The sequence below is a fragment of the Nothobranchius furzeri genome, chromosome 10, assembly GCF_043380555.1.
Source record: "Nothobranchius furzeri strain GRZ-AD chromosome 10, NfurGRZ-RIMD1, whole genome shotgun sequence".
In the NCBI taxonomy this organism is placed as follows: domain Eukaryota; kingdom Metazoa; phylum Chordata; class Actinopteri; order Cyprinodontiformes; family Nothobranchiidae; genus Nothobranchius; species Nothobranchius furzeri.
In genome coordinates, this window is record NC_091750.1 from 27,431,031 (window position 1) to 27,446,944 (window position 15,914).

Sequence of the window (15,914 nt, forward strand, 5' to 3'; positions counted from 1 at the left end):
TCTGTTGAGACATTCAGATGGTAGTCAGAATTTGGCGTAGACAGAATGAGAACATGGATCCATCATGCCTTGTTACCACTGTGCAGGCTGGTGGTGGTGGTGTCATGGTGTGGGGGATGTTTTATTGGCACACTTTAGGCCCCTTAGTGCCAACTGGGCGTTGTTTAAATGCCACGGGCTACCTGAGCATTGTTTCTGACCGTGTCCATCCCTTCATGACCACCATGTACCCATCCTCTGATGGCTACTTCCAGCATCTTTGGGATGCGGTGGAACGGGAGCTTCGTGCCCTGGATGTTCACCCCACACATCTCCAACTGCAAGATGCTATCCTATCAATGTGGGCCAACATTCCTAAAGAATGCTTTCAGCACCTTGTTGAGTCATCGCCACGTAGAATTAAGGCAGTTCTGAAGGCCAAAGGGGGTCAAACACCGTATTAGTGTGGTGTTCCTAATAATCCTTTAGGGGAGGGCCATTCCCATCTGTACCGGGTCGGCCCGGGCCGGGTAGCGTAGGTTGTTTACATATCTGGGTGGCCTGGTATTTTTCCGGGCCAACCAAGGCTCATTCTCAGCCCTCTTCTCGAGGGGGTCTGCTTCAGGCCGACCAGGGCCAACACACCCACTGCTGACAGCAAATTCACACCTTCCATTAGAGCAAGCCTCTGATTGGTGGGTAGAATCAGCCCACATGGGCTTAAGGCAAGGATGTGTGGAATCAACCGGGCCAGGCTGGGGCCGGCTGGGGCTACCCGGCCCGGGCCGACCCGGTACAGATGGCAATGGCCCATAAGTCGCTGGTACCAGTAAGCTCAGGCTGGCTTGGGGAACTTTCAAATGTCCGACCATGACAGGGGCCTGTCTGTGATGCCTTCCCAGCTTCCCTGCCGGCTCTGAGACACTGCTTTGACGTTAAGGCACTCATGCTCCGTCCTTGTTATTTCCACCACCACCATAGCTTTTCGGTCTTCTTTGGAGGCCTTAGACCAGAAGAGGAATGCCTCACCACTTCCGAGGCCTTCCCGCCCTCCTGGACTCTGCCAACCACCTCACGGCGTTCCAACCAGCTGATTGCTGTATCAACCTCTTCCGGGTCTTGCCACTTCCTCCTTGTTCGTATCTGGGGGCCAGCTGCTCTCACCAGTTGGGTCTGCGGACTCCCTCAGCTCCAGCACCAGCCGGGCCTTTTCCTGCTTACATCCCAAACTTATAGATCTATTTAATACTAATTTGATAAACTGTTAAACATCACACCTTTCTGAGTTACTTAGAAAGTCTAAAACACACCAGGTCATGTTTCATCAGAGTCCATTTGTGGCACCTTCCTACCGGGTGGGTGGGCTATATTATAGATCTACCAAATACAAAATCCCACCCAAGGATTACACCAGGTAAATTGAGAGCGTCTGCCAGAGATCAAAGGAATCAGCCATTAACCACCGCACCGGGGTTTATTGAAAATTCTAATTAAAACATCATTTAAAAAAACCAGGTTAGGACAGTCACTATAAACGGTTGTCAGAACTGGGCCGGAGAGTCTGCAGCCTTATCTGGACGCTGCGGGGCAGATTCCTCCTCCTTGGGGACGCTTGTCTGCCGCGCGGGTTTCCTCTTCCCTGATAGCTCGCCTCCTCCTTCAAGACGCGCGTCTGCCGCACCGCCGTTTCCCTCGATCGGCCGCTTCCTCCTGCAGATCAGTCACTGGCTCGGCCGCGTCACCGCGCCACGCTGTCGTCCTCCTCTGTCGCGGGTCCACCTGTCAGTGAATTTAACGGCAGTCACTGCTCGATCACACACCGCGGGTCACACCTTGTCACAGGGCCGCTACTCACACGCCAGGGCAAAGGAATACCCTGCCCACATCTCCATGAAGCCTCGTCACAGACGATCGGTGTCCTTTCACCCGGCGATTCTCTGCTTTCTGCCACCGTCTCCACCAAAAAACAGACGCTCCTAATCTGCCACCGGTGCAGATAATTGCTCCGGTCCGGATGTCATCTGTCCAAGCTCATCAAAGTAAAATCACACACCCTCCCAGTTTCCTGGGTTCCCCAAAATAAAAGCATTCCATGCACTAAACTAAATAAAAAAGAATACACACTAAAAACACACCACACTAGAAGGAAAACCACAATAAAACAGACTTTGCCCGTATGACACATTCATTGTCTCATTTAACATCACTGTGAATCACCATTCATAATCATTTACCTTTCATCATCATTGATGATAGAAAAATAGAAATAAATTGATTTCTACAAACTATAATTTTTGCTTCTGTGTCAAATGATTACAAAGGTGTGGTTTCCCTGAACTATGCAAAAGACCTGGTTTTATCTTAAATGTCAAAAGATCAATAATAATGATAAATCATATTTATATGGAATATCACATCTTTTTGATCATTCATTAAACGTAACCACTTACTATCGTTACCCCTAGATTGTGCAGTGTCTCTGTATATGTCTGTGTGTGTAGACCTCCACTGTACTTTCTAGTTGTAATACTCGTGCTTGACCAAACTTGAGATGTTTACTTTTGGTATGAGAGGTTGTCATGACTACCCTGTGTTGTTTGTGTTTATTGCAGTACCACAAAACCCTATGTTGCTTGTACTGATTTGTGGTGTGTTTATAAATAAGCTCATGTGTGGTGGTTTAACTTTGGTTTGGCAAGATAAGGGCCCCGGAAAGGCATCTTGCATAGGGCCCTCACAAAGCTAAGAACAGCTCTAGTCTTGTCCAACAAACCAGGATGATCCTGTTTCTGTTCCTGCAGACTGGAGGGGAGCGGAGCTAAGCTACACAGAGGCGTTGGCTTTATGTCCTGTTTGTTTCAGTCGAGAGAGAGCCGTGTTGTTCTCCAACAGAGCTGCTGCAAAACTGCACCAGGTAGGATATTGCTAAAACTCTTCTAAGGAGCTAGCCCAAGGCTCCGCCCCCTCTGGTTGGCTCATGGGACCCTGAACGGAGCTATATAAGTTTTTATTGACTCCACTTTGCCGTATGCCAGGGGTCAGCAACCTTCTCCCATCAGAGAGCCATTGTTACCCATTTCCCACAGTAAGCCACAGCAGCCGCAGCGTTGTGGGTGGGCTTACCGAGCCTGGGCCCACCCACCTGCACTCAGGCCCTCCGTAAGCTGCTGTAGGCAAGGTAGCTTTACTTATAGAGCACATTTCAAACACTGGGAAATCCAAAGTGCTTTACAGTTATCATGAAATGGCACAACAACAAACACGAGAACACAAATTAAAAATATATACAGACAAAATTATAATTTAGAGCTAAAAGGAAAAGACAGAATTAAGAGGGTATCCGCGGGTCCTTAAAAAGTCTTAAATTTCCTTTTCCAAATTTAAGGCCTTGAAAATCCTTAAAAATGACAAATAATCCTTAAATACAGTTTCCAAAGGTCTTAAATTACCAAAGACCCAATGAACTAGATTATTTTATTTCTATGACATTTTCGTGAATTTCTATTTAGTCTTCAGCATTTTTTGTGTATGATGTTGGCGTAAGCGGAACCGTACACATTCAGTTGGTTGTGAAAAGGGACTATTTTTAGATGAGCACATTAGCTGGTTAAGCTAGTGGGAGCTTGCGCCATGGAGAAGTGCAAGTTTAATGGTAAATGGATGGTTAATCCCACGTTCGCGACGTGGTTAGCACCGGTTCCAGGCAATAGCTGGAAATTATAGCTTAAATTTAATTTAAAAAATAGCTTAAATTTGGATCCGGATCGAAAGGAGTCAGTTGAGGTGGTTTGGGCATCTGGTCAGGATGCCTCCTGGACACCTCCCTGGGGAGGTGTTTCGGGCATGTCCTGCTGGCAGGAGGCCCCCAGGTCGACCCAGGACACGTTGGAGAGGTTATTTCACCAATCTGGTCCGGGAACGCCTTGGAGTCCTGCCGGAGGAACTGGTGGAGGTGGCCGGGGAGAGCACGATCTGGTGCTCCCTAGTTGGTATGCTGCCCCCGTGACCCTGACCTGGATAAGCGGAGGAAGACGACAACGAGCTTAAATTTGGTCTAAGTGGCCTTAAAAAAGGTCTTAAAAAGTCTTAAATTTGGCTCCCTTAAACCTGCAGATACCCTGATTAAGGGTGAGCAATGACATCACAGATTACAGAGGAGACGACGCAGCAGAAGAAACCATTCATGTAAAGGCTGATGAGGGTTTTAGTTGTGTTTTAAACAACACTAGGGCTGGGGCAGATCTGAGGTCATGGGGCAGCTGATTCCATATGTGAGCAGCATAGAAACTAAATGCATCTCCTCCCTGTTTGGTTCTGACCCGAGGTTCTACCAGCTGATCATTTCCTCTCAGAGCCCTGCTGGGTGTTTATACAGGAACGAGATCAGACATGTATTCTGGTCCCATGCCATTGAGTGATTTATAAACTAGTAGGAGCACTTTGGTCTATTCTGTAGTTCACTGGTAACCAGTGTAGGGATCTAAGAACAGGAGTGATGTGCTTAGTTCTCTTAGGCCTAGTCCACACGTAGCCGGGGTTTTTAAAAAACGAATATCCGCCCCTCCAAAAACTTGCATCCACACCACCACGTTTAAAAAACAAACTCTGTCCACACGTACCCGGATAAATACGTTGTTAAGGACATGCCAGACCTGTAGGCGGCAGTACTTCCCCCGTTCTTAACCTCGTCCTTCGTCTGTGGTCTTCCGCAAGGAGCAGTAATTCCGCTTGCAAAAACAAACAAGCAGAAAGCGCTTGGACAATTGATGGATCGGGTAGTGACAGAGCGCAGCTCTGAGGGCATCCATGCTGTCGGCTAGTGTAAACACAGGCCGCACACGTGATGTCAGCATTTTTTTGTCGCGGAAAGTGACGTTGCGGACCTTAAAACTCCGGTTTTGTCCGTCCACACGCAGACACCCAAAACGGAGAAAACGCAGATCTTCACTTTGGCCGGAGTTTTTTAAAAGATCCGTTTTCGTGTGAAAAAACTCCGTTTTCGTGTGGATGACAGGCCAAAACGTAGAAAACTATCTACGTTTTGGCAGATCCCCGGCTACGTGTGGACAGGGCCTCAGTTCTTGTTGAGACTCTAGCAGCAGCGTTCTGAACAAGCTGCAGTTGCTCCACAGCTTTTTTGGGACGACCAGTTACGAGACCATTGCAGTAGTCCAGCCCACTAGAAATAAAAGCATGAATGATTTTCTCTAAGTCTGGTCTGGACACGAGACCTCTGACTCTCGATGTTTGATGAAGGTGATAAACGCTGATTTAGTTATAGCCTTAATGTGTCCAGAGAAGCTCAGGTCCGAGTCAATGACAACACCAAGATTTCTAACCTGGGTGTTTTACTTTAACCAATAACAAAAGATGACAGCAACCAAAAGCTGCCACTCATGTACGTCAAAGTTATCTTTTAACAGAAGATAATTAATAAAACTATTTGTATAAAATGAATCCAGAAGTTGTAGCCTGTCTGTACCTACAATACTTTGATATTTTTCATCGTTAGTGATTTAAATAGTTGAGCAAGTGCCGATTTGTTTTACCACATCACATGTTTCTATTTGAACCGTGTTTAAACTGTTCAGAATACAAATCCAGGCTCGTTGGATTGTTGTGTAACGCTGGAAACAGCCAACAAGGGTATTTGTCCAGAGAAATGTCAGAGGTCAAATAGACAGTCGGGTGTCCTGCAGCGTTCCTCGGCTAGGAACGTTGTGTTCTTCCCTGTACCTAAATCATTCCATGCTGAACCATCAGCACCATCCAGAAGGTAGCCATTACAAGTTCCTCCTCCTGACTCCCTAATCTTAGCTGCACCTCCAAGGTCCATGCAGAAGACGAGACTTTTACTCCTTTTAATAAAATGATTCTTAGTTTGGTCTAAAAAAAAAGATTTCTTTCAATCCACATGTTTACAATCGTATTCTCTGTTATCTACAATCAATGTGCTATCTAATGTGATTTAAAGATTAATTCATTAATCAACATACATGTTTATTATTTCATGACCTATTTCAGATCTTAAATACACTAAGTGAGTCTACTTGATGATTTAATAATGATTAATGATCAGTTACATTCACATAATAATATCAGTGTATTAATAAATGAATGTTTAACAGATTTATTTCACATTAAGTGGAACCAGCCTCTTCTGAGTGGCTGATCGTCGAGGTAAACACCTAGACACACATCTCAGATCTGGTAGGTCAAAGTTTATAAACAACCAATTCATTCAAAGTGAATCACTTCCTACGTTCCCAGTTCCAGCCAGAGCTTTCAGTTCATCCAAAGCTTACAGCTCGTGCTAAATGACCATGCTATGGGGAACCAACCAGACCTTTCAGCGCAGTGATTTTAGCGGCTCAAAGAACCATCATGATTAAACTTTGCACTGAACCAAACTTTACATTTTGGATCGTTTTCAACATAGTTATGTTGAAAACGATCCGACCCATTAGTTTTTTCCTTCATTTACAGTGACGGAGATAAAGGCGCATGGCTCTTGTTTGCTGTTTGTTTGCAGCAGTCTTCATAAGAAGAAAGAGTAGTTAAATGAAAGGGTTCGTTTTGACCAGATATTTACTGTATTTGACTGTTTATTTTGATGGAGATAGAATAGAAAGAATTACCCCAACGCGTGCAGATGCGCTGACATTTAAATTGTAACACACATCGCGGAGGTAGCTAAATCAATCAAGAAAAGATTCCCATCAGAACATCCGAGCTGGACACTGCTCTTCACAGCAAGCTGAAGATGTGGAGACGGACATGGAGCATATCGCAGAACCATACGGGAAGATTCCTCCCACTGAAGCGAGTGTTGTCCAAGCCCTGTCTCTCAGAGAGACGTGTCACTTAGAAAATGTTCCTGATGGTTAAACTTTGGCTGAATAGCGCTTGTTCCTGTCTCCAATGTGGTGACGCATCCACGAGCCTGTCTGAGGAAAAGTCCAGAACTTCATATCCTCTTCAGCTCAGAAAGCTCCTACAGAGACATCTGATCACACACAATGTGTTCTTGATGAACTCGACACCCTGCTCTCCTCCATTCCTGAGCACGACTGTCCCACATTGGTCCTTGGAGACATGAGTATTCACCTGGACAATCCCAGCTCATCAGGCTTCCTGTCATTAATGTCATCATTTGATCTAAAACTAGTACAAAGCCCTCCAACTCACAAAGCTGGAAAAGCACTTGACCTCATTTTCACCAGAAACTGTGCCATAGACACAATCTCTGTCACACCGCTGCATCTTTCCGATCATTACTTCATCCATTTCAGCACGACTCTACAAGGGAGGTCCACTGCTTCCTCCCCAATAGTCTCATTCTGCCGCAACCTCCGCAATCTGGCACCCAACCACTTCTCCTCTCTTGTTGCCTCCACTCTTTCATCTCCCAGCACATTCTCTGCTTATGAAGTGAATGATGCCACAGAATCACTCTGCTCTATACTCTACTCTTTTCTTAACAACTTGTGCCCTTTGGCCACTAGACCTGCTAGATCCTCTCAGTCACACCCTTGGCTAAATGATGCCCTCCGGTCTCTACGCACCAATCTTAGAGCCGCGGAATGGATATGGCGCAAAACAAAAGATCCTGGTGATCAACTGAAATTTCATGAATTACTGTCCTCATTCTCTGCCAGCATCACTGATGCAAAGAAAGGTTTCTTCACTGACAAAATTCTCAGCTCTACTAACTCTCAGAAACTATTTTCGACATTCAAAACTCTGCTCAACCTTCCTTCTCCACCTCCTACCAACAATCTATCCGCTGACACCTTTGCCTCATTCTTCACTGACAAATTGGCAGCTATAAGCAAACAGTTTACTCAACTGGCCACTCCTGAACATTCGCTACCACAAACTCCTTCTAGCCCAACCATCTCAGGCCCTATTGCTTCATTTTCCTCTTTTTCCCCTCTCACTGAGAACTGTGTGTCCAAGCTTCTCACGTGCAGCCGCCCTACTACATGCCTACTCGACCCCATTCTGACTAAGCTGCTCCAAGCAATTGCTCCTACAGTAGCCGCAGCAGTCACACATGTGATCAACGCTTCACTGACATCCGGTACATTTCCCACCTCTCTCAAGCATGCTCAGGTTAAACCATTGCTAAAAAACATATCTTCCTCCAAATCATGTGAACTACTGACCTATCTCTCTCCTCCCTTTTCTGTCCAAAATCATTGAAAGGGTGGCTTTCAAGCAGAACACAGAGTACCTCTCACAAAACTGTCTGCTTGACCCATACCAGTCTGGGTTCAGAAAGGGCCACTCCACTGGAACTGCTCTGTTAGCAGTGACAGAATCCTTAAAAGAAGCTAGAGCGACTGCCAAATCCTCAGTGCTTATCCTGCTCGACTTATCGGCTGCATTTGACACTGTCAACCATGGCTTCCTTTTGTCCACACTCTCTAGCATGGGCGTCACAGAGAAAGCACATGCCTGGTTTGAATCGTACCTCACAGGATGATCATTCAGTGTATCTTGGCTTGGACAGTCCTCTACCGTGCACCATCTTTCCACAGGAGTCCCCCAGGACTCTGTACTAGGACCTCTTCTCTTTGCCATATACACCACCTCACTGGGTAAGATCATTTGATCACATGGCTTCTCCTACCACTGCTATGCAGACGACACCCAGCTCTATCTGTAATTTCCACCGGACGACCACACTGTCTCTGCACGAATATCAAACTATCTCTCTGACATATCAAAATGGATGAAATCCCACCATCTCCAACTTAACCTCTCTAAAACTGAACTAGTTGTCATCCCAGCAAAACCATCCATACAGCACAATATCTCAATCCAAAATGACTTCCTATCTCTGGCTCCTTCAAAGGCAGTTCGAAATCTGTGTGTTGTGATTGAGGAACACCTGACCTTTAAAGATCATGTTGCCTCTGTTGCTCGTTCATGCCGCTTTGCGCTGTATAACATACGAAAGATCAGACCATACCTAACACAACATGCCACCCAGCTCCTGGTGCAATCTACTGTCATCGCCTCGATGACTGCATTGCCCTTCTAACTGGTCTTCCAGCCTGTACTGTGAGACCTCTTCAAATGGTCCAGAACGCAGCAGCGCGTCTGGTCTTCAATCAGCCAAAAAGAGCACATGTCACCCCTCTGTTCATTGAGCTCCACTGGCTACCGCTAGCGGCACGCATCAAATGGAAATTGTTAACATGGCATGTTCCGGAACTGCGCTGCTTTGGGTGATGCATGCTGGAGTAGCTCTGTTGACTATATGTAAGTTTAACCTTTTTTTGGACATTTTTTCTTCGAGTTTCTCAAGAAAAACTGTATTTTTTAGACATTTTACTTTTCTGTTTCTGGTGCTGTGAAGCTTAGAGGATTTTTACAGCTATTTTTTTTTTCACTTTTTTCACTTTTGAGCTTTTATTATGATGCGTAACCATGACAACAAGCTGGTTTACTGATGGGAGCAGCTGATTAACATTGGAAAGGCTGAAATAATACCTCAACTGAAGCCACAAATCCCAAATGAGCTAAAACGCAAGAAGCGTGGGTGCAGAGCGGGAGGAAAACGGAGACAGAGAAAGAGGAAATTCAAACCATCTCTTCCATCGATCATAATGGGCAATGTGAGATCACTGGCCAACAAGATGGATGAACTCCAAGCCCTTTCAAGGACTCAGCCAGAGGATCGGCAGTGCAGTATTATGTGTTTCACTGAGACGTGGCTGCAGGACCATATCCCCGATTCCAGCGTCTCTCTGCCAGGATTCCTGACTGTACGAGCAGACCGAGATCTGAAGAGGAGCGGGAAAAGAAAAGGAGGTGGAGTGGCAGTGCTTGTCGACAACAGATGGTGCCATCCAGGTCATGTTTCAGTGAAACTTCGTCTCTGCAGCCCAGATGTTAAACTCTTGGCAGTAAGTTGTCGCCCATATTATTTGCCAAGAGAGTTCACCAGTGTTGTCTTGGCAACCGTTTATATTCCACCTTCAGCCATTGCTGAAAGTGCATGTGATGTCATCAGTTCCGTTGTTGCTAAGCTACAAACCCAGCACCCCAATGCATTTGTGGCGATATCTGGTGATTTTAATCATGCCTCACTCTGCTACACTTCCAACATTTCAACAGTTTGTCAGCTGCTCCACCATAGAAAGCAAGACATTGGATTTTTGTTATGCAAATGTAAAGAATGCATACATGTCCAAAACAAGACCTCCTCTGGGACAATCAGATCACAATCTTGTTTTTCTCTGCTCAGAATACAAACCACTTGTTCAGAGACAACCTGTGGCAAGAAGAACTATGAGAAAATGGTCACAGGACGCTGAAGAAGCCCTGCAGGGTGGTTTTGAGACCACAGATTGGATGACTCTCTGCCAAGGATATGAAGAGGACATCAATGCCATGACTGGATGTGTCACTGACTATATAAACTTCTGTGTGGACAACATCATACCCACCAGAACAGTGAGATGCTTCGCTAATAACAAACCCTGGATCACCAATGAACTGAAGAATCTGCTAAATGAGGAAAAAAAAGAGCCTTCAAGGAGGGGGACAGGGAATTATTGAGGAGTATACAGAAGCAACTGAAGATCAAGATCAGTGACAGCAAGGAGGCATACAGGGAGAAGCTGGAGAACAAACTACAGAGGAACAATATCAGAGATGTCTGGTCAGGGATGATGAAGATCACAGGCTTCAAGCAGAGGAAGGATTGCACAGATGGCAGCCTGGACACAGCTAATGAACTGAACAAGCTCTTCAATAGGTTCAGTTCAGGAACAAACCCAGCATCCTCCTCGCCTGTCCCCAGCCAATCAGACATCCCATCTTCCTCTGATCCAACATTTTCCTGTCACACGCCAGCTCTTTTGTCCTCTAACACAGTCATGGACTCTTCTGGTTCTATAAATCTGTCTTCAACCAAGTCAGGAGATGCTGCTGCCCCATTTACCTCCCCCTCCCACCTATCTGTCTCTAGATGTCAGGTGAAGAGGCAGCTGGAGAGACTGAACAGGAACAAGGCTGCAGGTCCAGACTGTGTCATCCCCAGAGTACTGAAGGCCTGTGCAGAGCAGCTCTGTGGGATTCTGCAGAACCTCTTCAACCTCAGCCTGGCCCAGGAGAAGGTTCAAGTCCTGTGGAAGACATCCTGCCTTGTTCCAGTTCCAAAGAAAACTCGCCCATCAGTGAATGACGACTACAGACCGGTTGCCCTGACATCCCACATCATGAAGGTCCTGGAGAGACTCCTGCTGGTCCACCTGAATAAGCAAACTAGAACATATCAGGACCCACTGCTGTTTGCTTATCGCCATGGAGTTGGAGTTGAAGATGCCATCATTCAGCTGCTTCAACCAATCCACTGTCATCTGGACAAAGCAGGCAGCACTGTGAGGGTCATGTTCTTTGATTTCTCCAGCGCATTTAACACAATCCAGCCTGATGTACTTTGCCAGAAACTCCAGAAGACACAGGTGGGGGCCTCAACTATCGCCTGGATTAAAGAATACCTGACAAACAGACCACAGTTTGTGAGGCTGAAGAACTGCACATCAAACCAGGCGATCAGTAACATTGGAGCACCAAAGGGGACTGTACTCTCACCATTCCGTTTCACCCTGTACACCTCAGACTTCCAGTACAAATCAGAGACCTGTCATCTACAGAAATACTCAGATGACTCTGCAGTTGTCGGGTGTATCAGGGATGGACAGGAAGCTGAGTACAGAGAGCTGGTGGAGCGCTTTGTGGCATGGTGTGGAAACAATCATCTGACCTTGAACGTGAACAAAACAAAGGAGATGATTTTAGACTTAAGAAGAAACAGGGTGGAGTCAAACACTGTTTCCATCATTGGAGAACAATTGGAGGTGGTTGAGGAATACAAATACCTTGGAGTTCACCTGAACAACAGACTGAACTGGAGAAAGAACAGGGAAGCCATTTACAAGAAGGGACACAACAGACTGCACTTCTTGAGGACGCTTAGGTCCTTCAATGGCTGTAGCAAGATGCTGCAGATCTTCTACAAGTCTGTTGTTGAGAGTGTAATCTCTTCAGCCATCGTCTGTTGGGGTAATAGCATCAGATGCACGGACCTGAAAAGGCTCAACAGCCTAATAAAAAAGGCTTGTTCTGTTCAGGGGACGACTGTGGAACCACTGGAGGAGATAATGCAAAGAAGGATTCTCCAGAGAATCAAGAAAATTATGGACAACCCTGAGCATTCTCTTCACAAGACTGTCCGACAACGGAAGAGTGTCTTCAGTCAGAGGCTTATTCAGTTTCGCTGCAACACTGACCACTACTGGAGATCCTTCTGGGATTAATAAAGTATTTTTGAATTGAATTGAATACAAAGTCTGAGATGGTACGGCTCCCATCTACCTGAATCCTCTTGCAAAGGCTTACATCTCAGCCCGGCTGCTCCGGTCATCACAGGATTGTCTGCTAGCAGTGCCTACACCATGCTCAGGACAATCCAACTCAACTCAACTCAGCCTTTATTTATAAAGCACCTTACAGTCATGAGCATGACACCAAGGTGCTGTACAACAAAAGAGTAAAACAATAAAACATACAGTGCTACAGACATAATTAAAACCACAAATGAGAATTACAAAATATAAAACATTAACAATTGCTAACCCACCGAATTAAAAGCCAGATCATAAAAGTAGGTTTTCAGCCTCATTTTAAAAATTGCTACTGATGGAGAGTCCCTAATAGTTAGGGGCAGTGCGTTCCACAGTTTCGGACCCGCAATAGAGAACGCCCTGTCCTATCTAAACTTTAACCTAGCCTTAGGAGCCACATGCAGCAGCTGTTTCTCAGAGCTGAGTGACCGGGCCGGAGCATATGGCTGCAGCAACTCTGCCAAATAGGCTGGAGCCACACCATTCAGCACCTTAAACACCATTAAAAGAACTTTAAAACTAATTCTAAAATCAACAAGTAACCAGTGGAGAGCAGCCAAAATTGGTGTCACTTGTTCATGCTTTCTTTTGCAGTCCAAGAATCTAGCTGCAGCATTCTGGACAAGCTGCAATCGGGTTACAGTACCCTTACTTACATCAAATAAAACGGAATTGCAATAGTCGAGTCGTGAGGTAATAAAAGCATGAACAACAGTCTCAAGGTCACGTCTAGATAAAAATGGCTTTACTGTAGCCAAATGTCTTAAATGATAAAATGAGGAGGATACTACAGTACCCACATGAGCATCCATGCAGAATGCACTGTCCTTCTTCACGCCAAGGTTGGCTGCTGAAACACCCAGATAGGAGTTCAGTTCACCGCAGTCTACGTTGGAAAAATCAAAATGTCCACTCGGTCCAAACAACAGGGCCTCTGTTTTTTTTCCATTGAGACACAGGAAGTTTTCTGCCAACCATATCTTAATTTCTGCCTAACAATCTCAAAAAAATTTGTCGTGTGGTCACCAGCGCCATTTAGAGGTAAGTACAATTGGCAGTCATCGGCAAAGAGATGGAATCCAATTCCAAACTTTCGTAGAATGTCACCCAATGGGAGAATATAAATGGGAAACAGCTAGGGTCCCAGTGTAGAACCCTGCGGTATCCCCCAAGGCAGATGTGAGAAGCCCGATGAGAAACCACCATCCTCACACAAAGCATCCTGTCACGTAAATAAGATCTAAACCAATTTAGGGCTTGCCCAGAAATTCCCACATAATGTTCAAGGCGATGGAGCAGCACTTTGTGGTCTACGATATAGAAAGCTGCTGTGAAATCCAATAGGACCAGCAGCACTGGACTGCCACCCTCCGTTGCTAGAAGAATATCATTAAAGACCTTGATTAGGGCAGTTTCAGTACTGTGCAACATTTTAAAACCTGATTGGAGGGTCTCTAAAACTTCATAGTCCTTAAAGAAGTTCATTAGTAGAGTATAGACACATTTTTCAAGCATCTTACCCAAAAAAGGGAGTTTGGAGATTGGCCTATAATTCACTGGTAATGAAGAGTTGTTTTTTTTAAGTGGGTGAATAACAGTTTTTTTTTTAATCTGTCGGTACAAAACCAGAAGCCAAGCTGTTGTCGATTTTGTGCAAAATCAGTGGTGCAACTGTTTGAAAAACTTCCCTAAACAAACACGGGGGTAAAATATCTTCTGGTGACCCACTAGGTTTAGCCTCTTTTAACAAACTGGTGAACTTCTGGATGGTGCTGCTAGGGATGGTTAAGTACAGAATGCCAACCAAGTCTGTTTGTAAACATAGCATGAACCAGGACATAATTACATGTAGACACACACTCAAACACAGAACTTGTATAACTTTGAGTCAGAGGACAGAACGAGAGAGAGGTCCCAAATAGAGGTGGGAAAAATGATCGATTCTAAGATGCATTGCGATTCAGCCGTGCCATGATTCTGCATCGAAGCAGCAACGTGACATAATGAGATTTTCTCTCTATGTCGGGGGCCGGCAACCCGCGGCTCTTCCATCCATCTGATGCGGCTCTCTGTGCTTGTAAAATAATGAATGGATATTTAAATAAAATGCTTTATGTTTTACTGCATTAATTTTACATCTGTATGCCAATTCTAAATGTAAAGATTGTCTGCGTAAACCTGAACAGGTCCAACCCGGTCTACTGTGAGGCCGGGTTGACGGGTCACGCTTGTGCGTATTCATATAGGCGCTTTATGAGCTGAAGACGATGTGAGATTCTGGGATTCTCCTCAGACGGCTCCTGGATGTGTCGCCACATTGGAGACAGGAACAAGCGCTATTCAGCCAAAGTTTCATAATCAGGGAACATTTTCTAATTGACAAGTCTTGCTTCAGTCAGAGGAATCTTCCTGCATGCACTCTGGTTCTGCGACGCGCTCCAAGCCTCTCTCCACATCTTCAGCTCGCTGTGGACCTTATGTAGTACACGCTAACAGTGAGCTGCGCTGAGCAGTGTCCAGCTCAGATGTTCAGATGGGAATCTTTTCTTGGGTGATTTAGCTACATCTGCGATGTGCGAAACGAATAAAGTGTCAGTTCGTCTGCATGCGTCGGGGTAATTCTTTCTATTCTTTCTCCGTCAAAATAAACGGTCAAATACGGGAACTGTCCGGTCAACACAAGCCCTGCTTTAAACTGTTCTGTTTAGGGCTGCAGCTATCGAATATTTTTGTAATCGAGTACTCTATCGAATCTTTTTTTCGATTAATCGAGTACTCTAATAAATTACTCTTTTGTGTTTGTAAACCATTATATCATATATTGATGAGCCAAGATGGCGCCGAGTATGGCTGCCTCGTCGCAAGCTCCACCAAGTTCCAACATTACACGCTCCATACTGTACATTAATGCCACTGTTTTGCACATACCAACCTCTGTACATTTTATATCTCTTATCTTATTGTTTACTTTATTCATTTGTATACTTAGATTAGCCATTTTTATATTTTAATTGTTTTTACATTACTGTATTTTTGCACAACTCTGTTGCTGTGAAGCTCGCACACAAGAATTTCACTCGCATGTACTGTACCAGTGTACCTGCACATGTGACGTGACAATAAAACTGATTTGATTTGATATCAAATAGCATGTTATAATTATGAAAGACCTCTTAAAATGAGCAAGCAGTTGCCAGTTATTCTTCAAGTTTTATTCAAAATTAGTTTGCATAACTTCAGCACTTCAACTTTACTTCACAGTAAACAAATGCCTGTGCAAAAAATAAGTATACAACCTGAGCCGATTCTCTCCACGTGCGAGAATCTGCTAGCCTGCAAGCCAGACAATAACTAGGAGGATAACGCTGCGAGCGGCTGCGGCCCAAACAGAACCAGAACCGCTCACGGCGCAAACAGCTCGCCGGCTGTTTCCCTATTAACACACGTCCGTTTTAATTTCTACACTTTTTTTCTCACACTAACAAGGATTGTCGAGAAAGCATGTTTGCTGTG

General features: G+C 45.1%; 1 protein-coding gene across 1 annotated transcript in view; it reads left to right on the plus strand.

Annotated features, from left to right (window-relative positions):
• ttc1 (tetratricopeptide repeat domain 1) overlaps positions 1 to 15,914 on the plus strand; it is a 35,647-nt gene that overhangs the window by 11,606 nt on the left and 8,127 nt on the right. Inside the window, exon 5 of the mRNA XM_015976885.3 lies at positions 2,781 to 2,893. Within this exon, the coding sequence (XP_015832371.3) occupies positions 2,781 to 2,893 (113 nt within the window). The remainder of the gene's footprint in view (positions 1 to 2,780; positions 2,894 to 15,914) is intronic.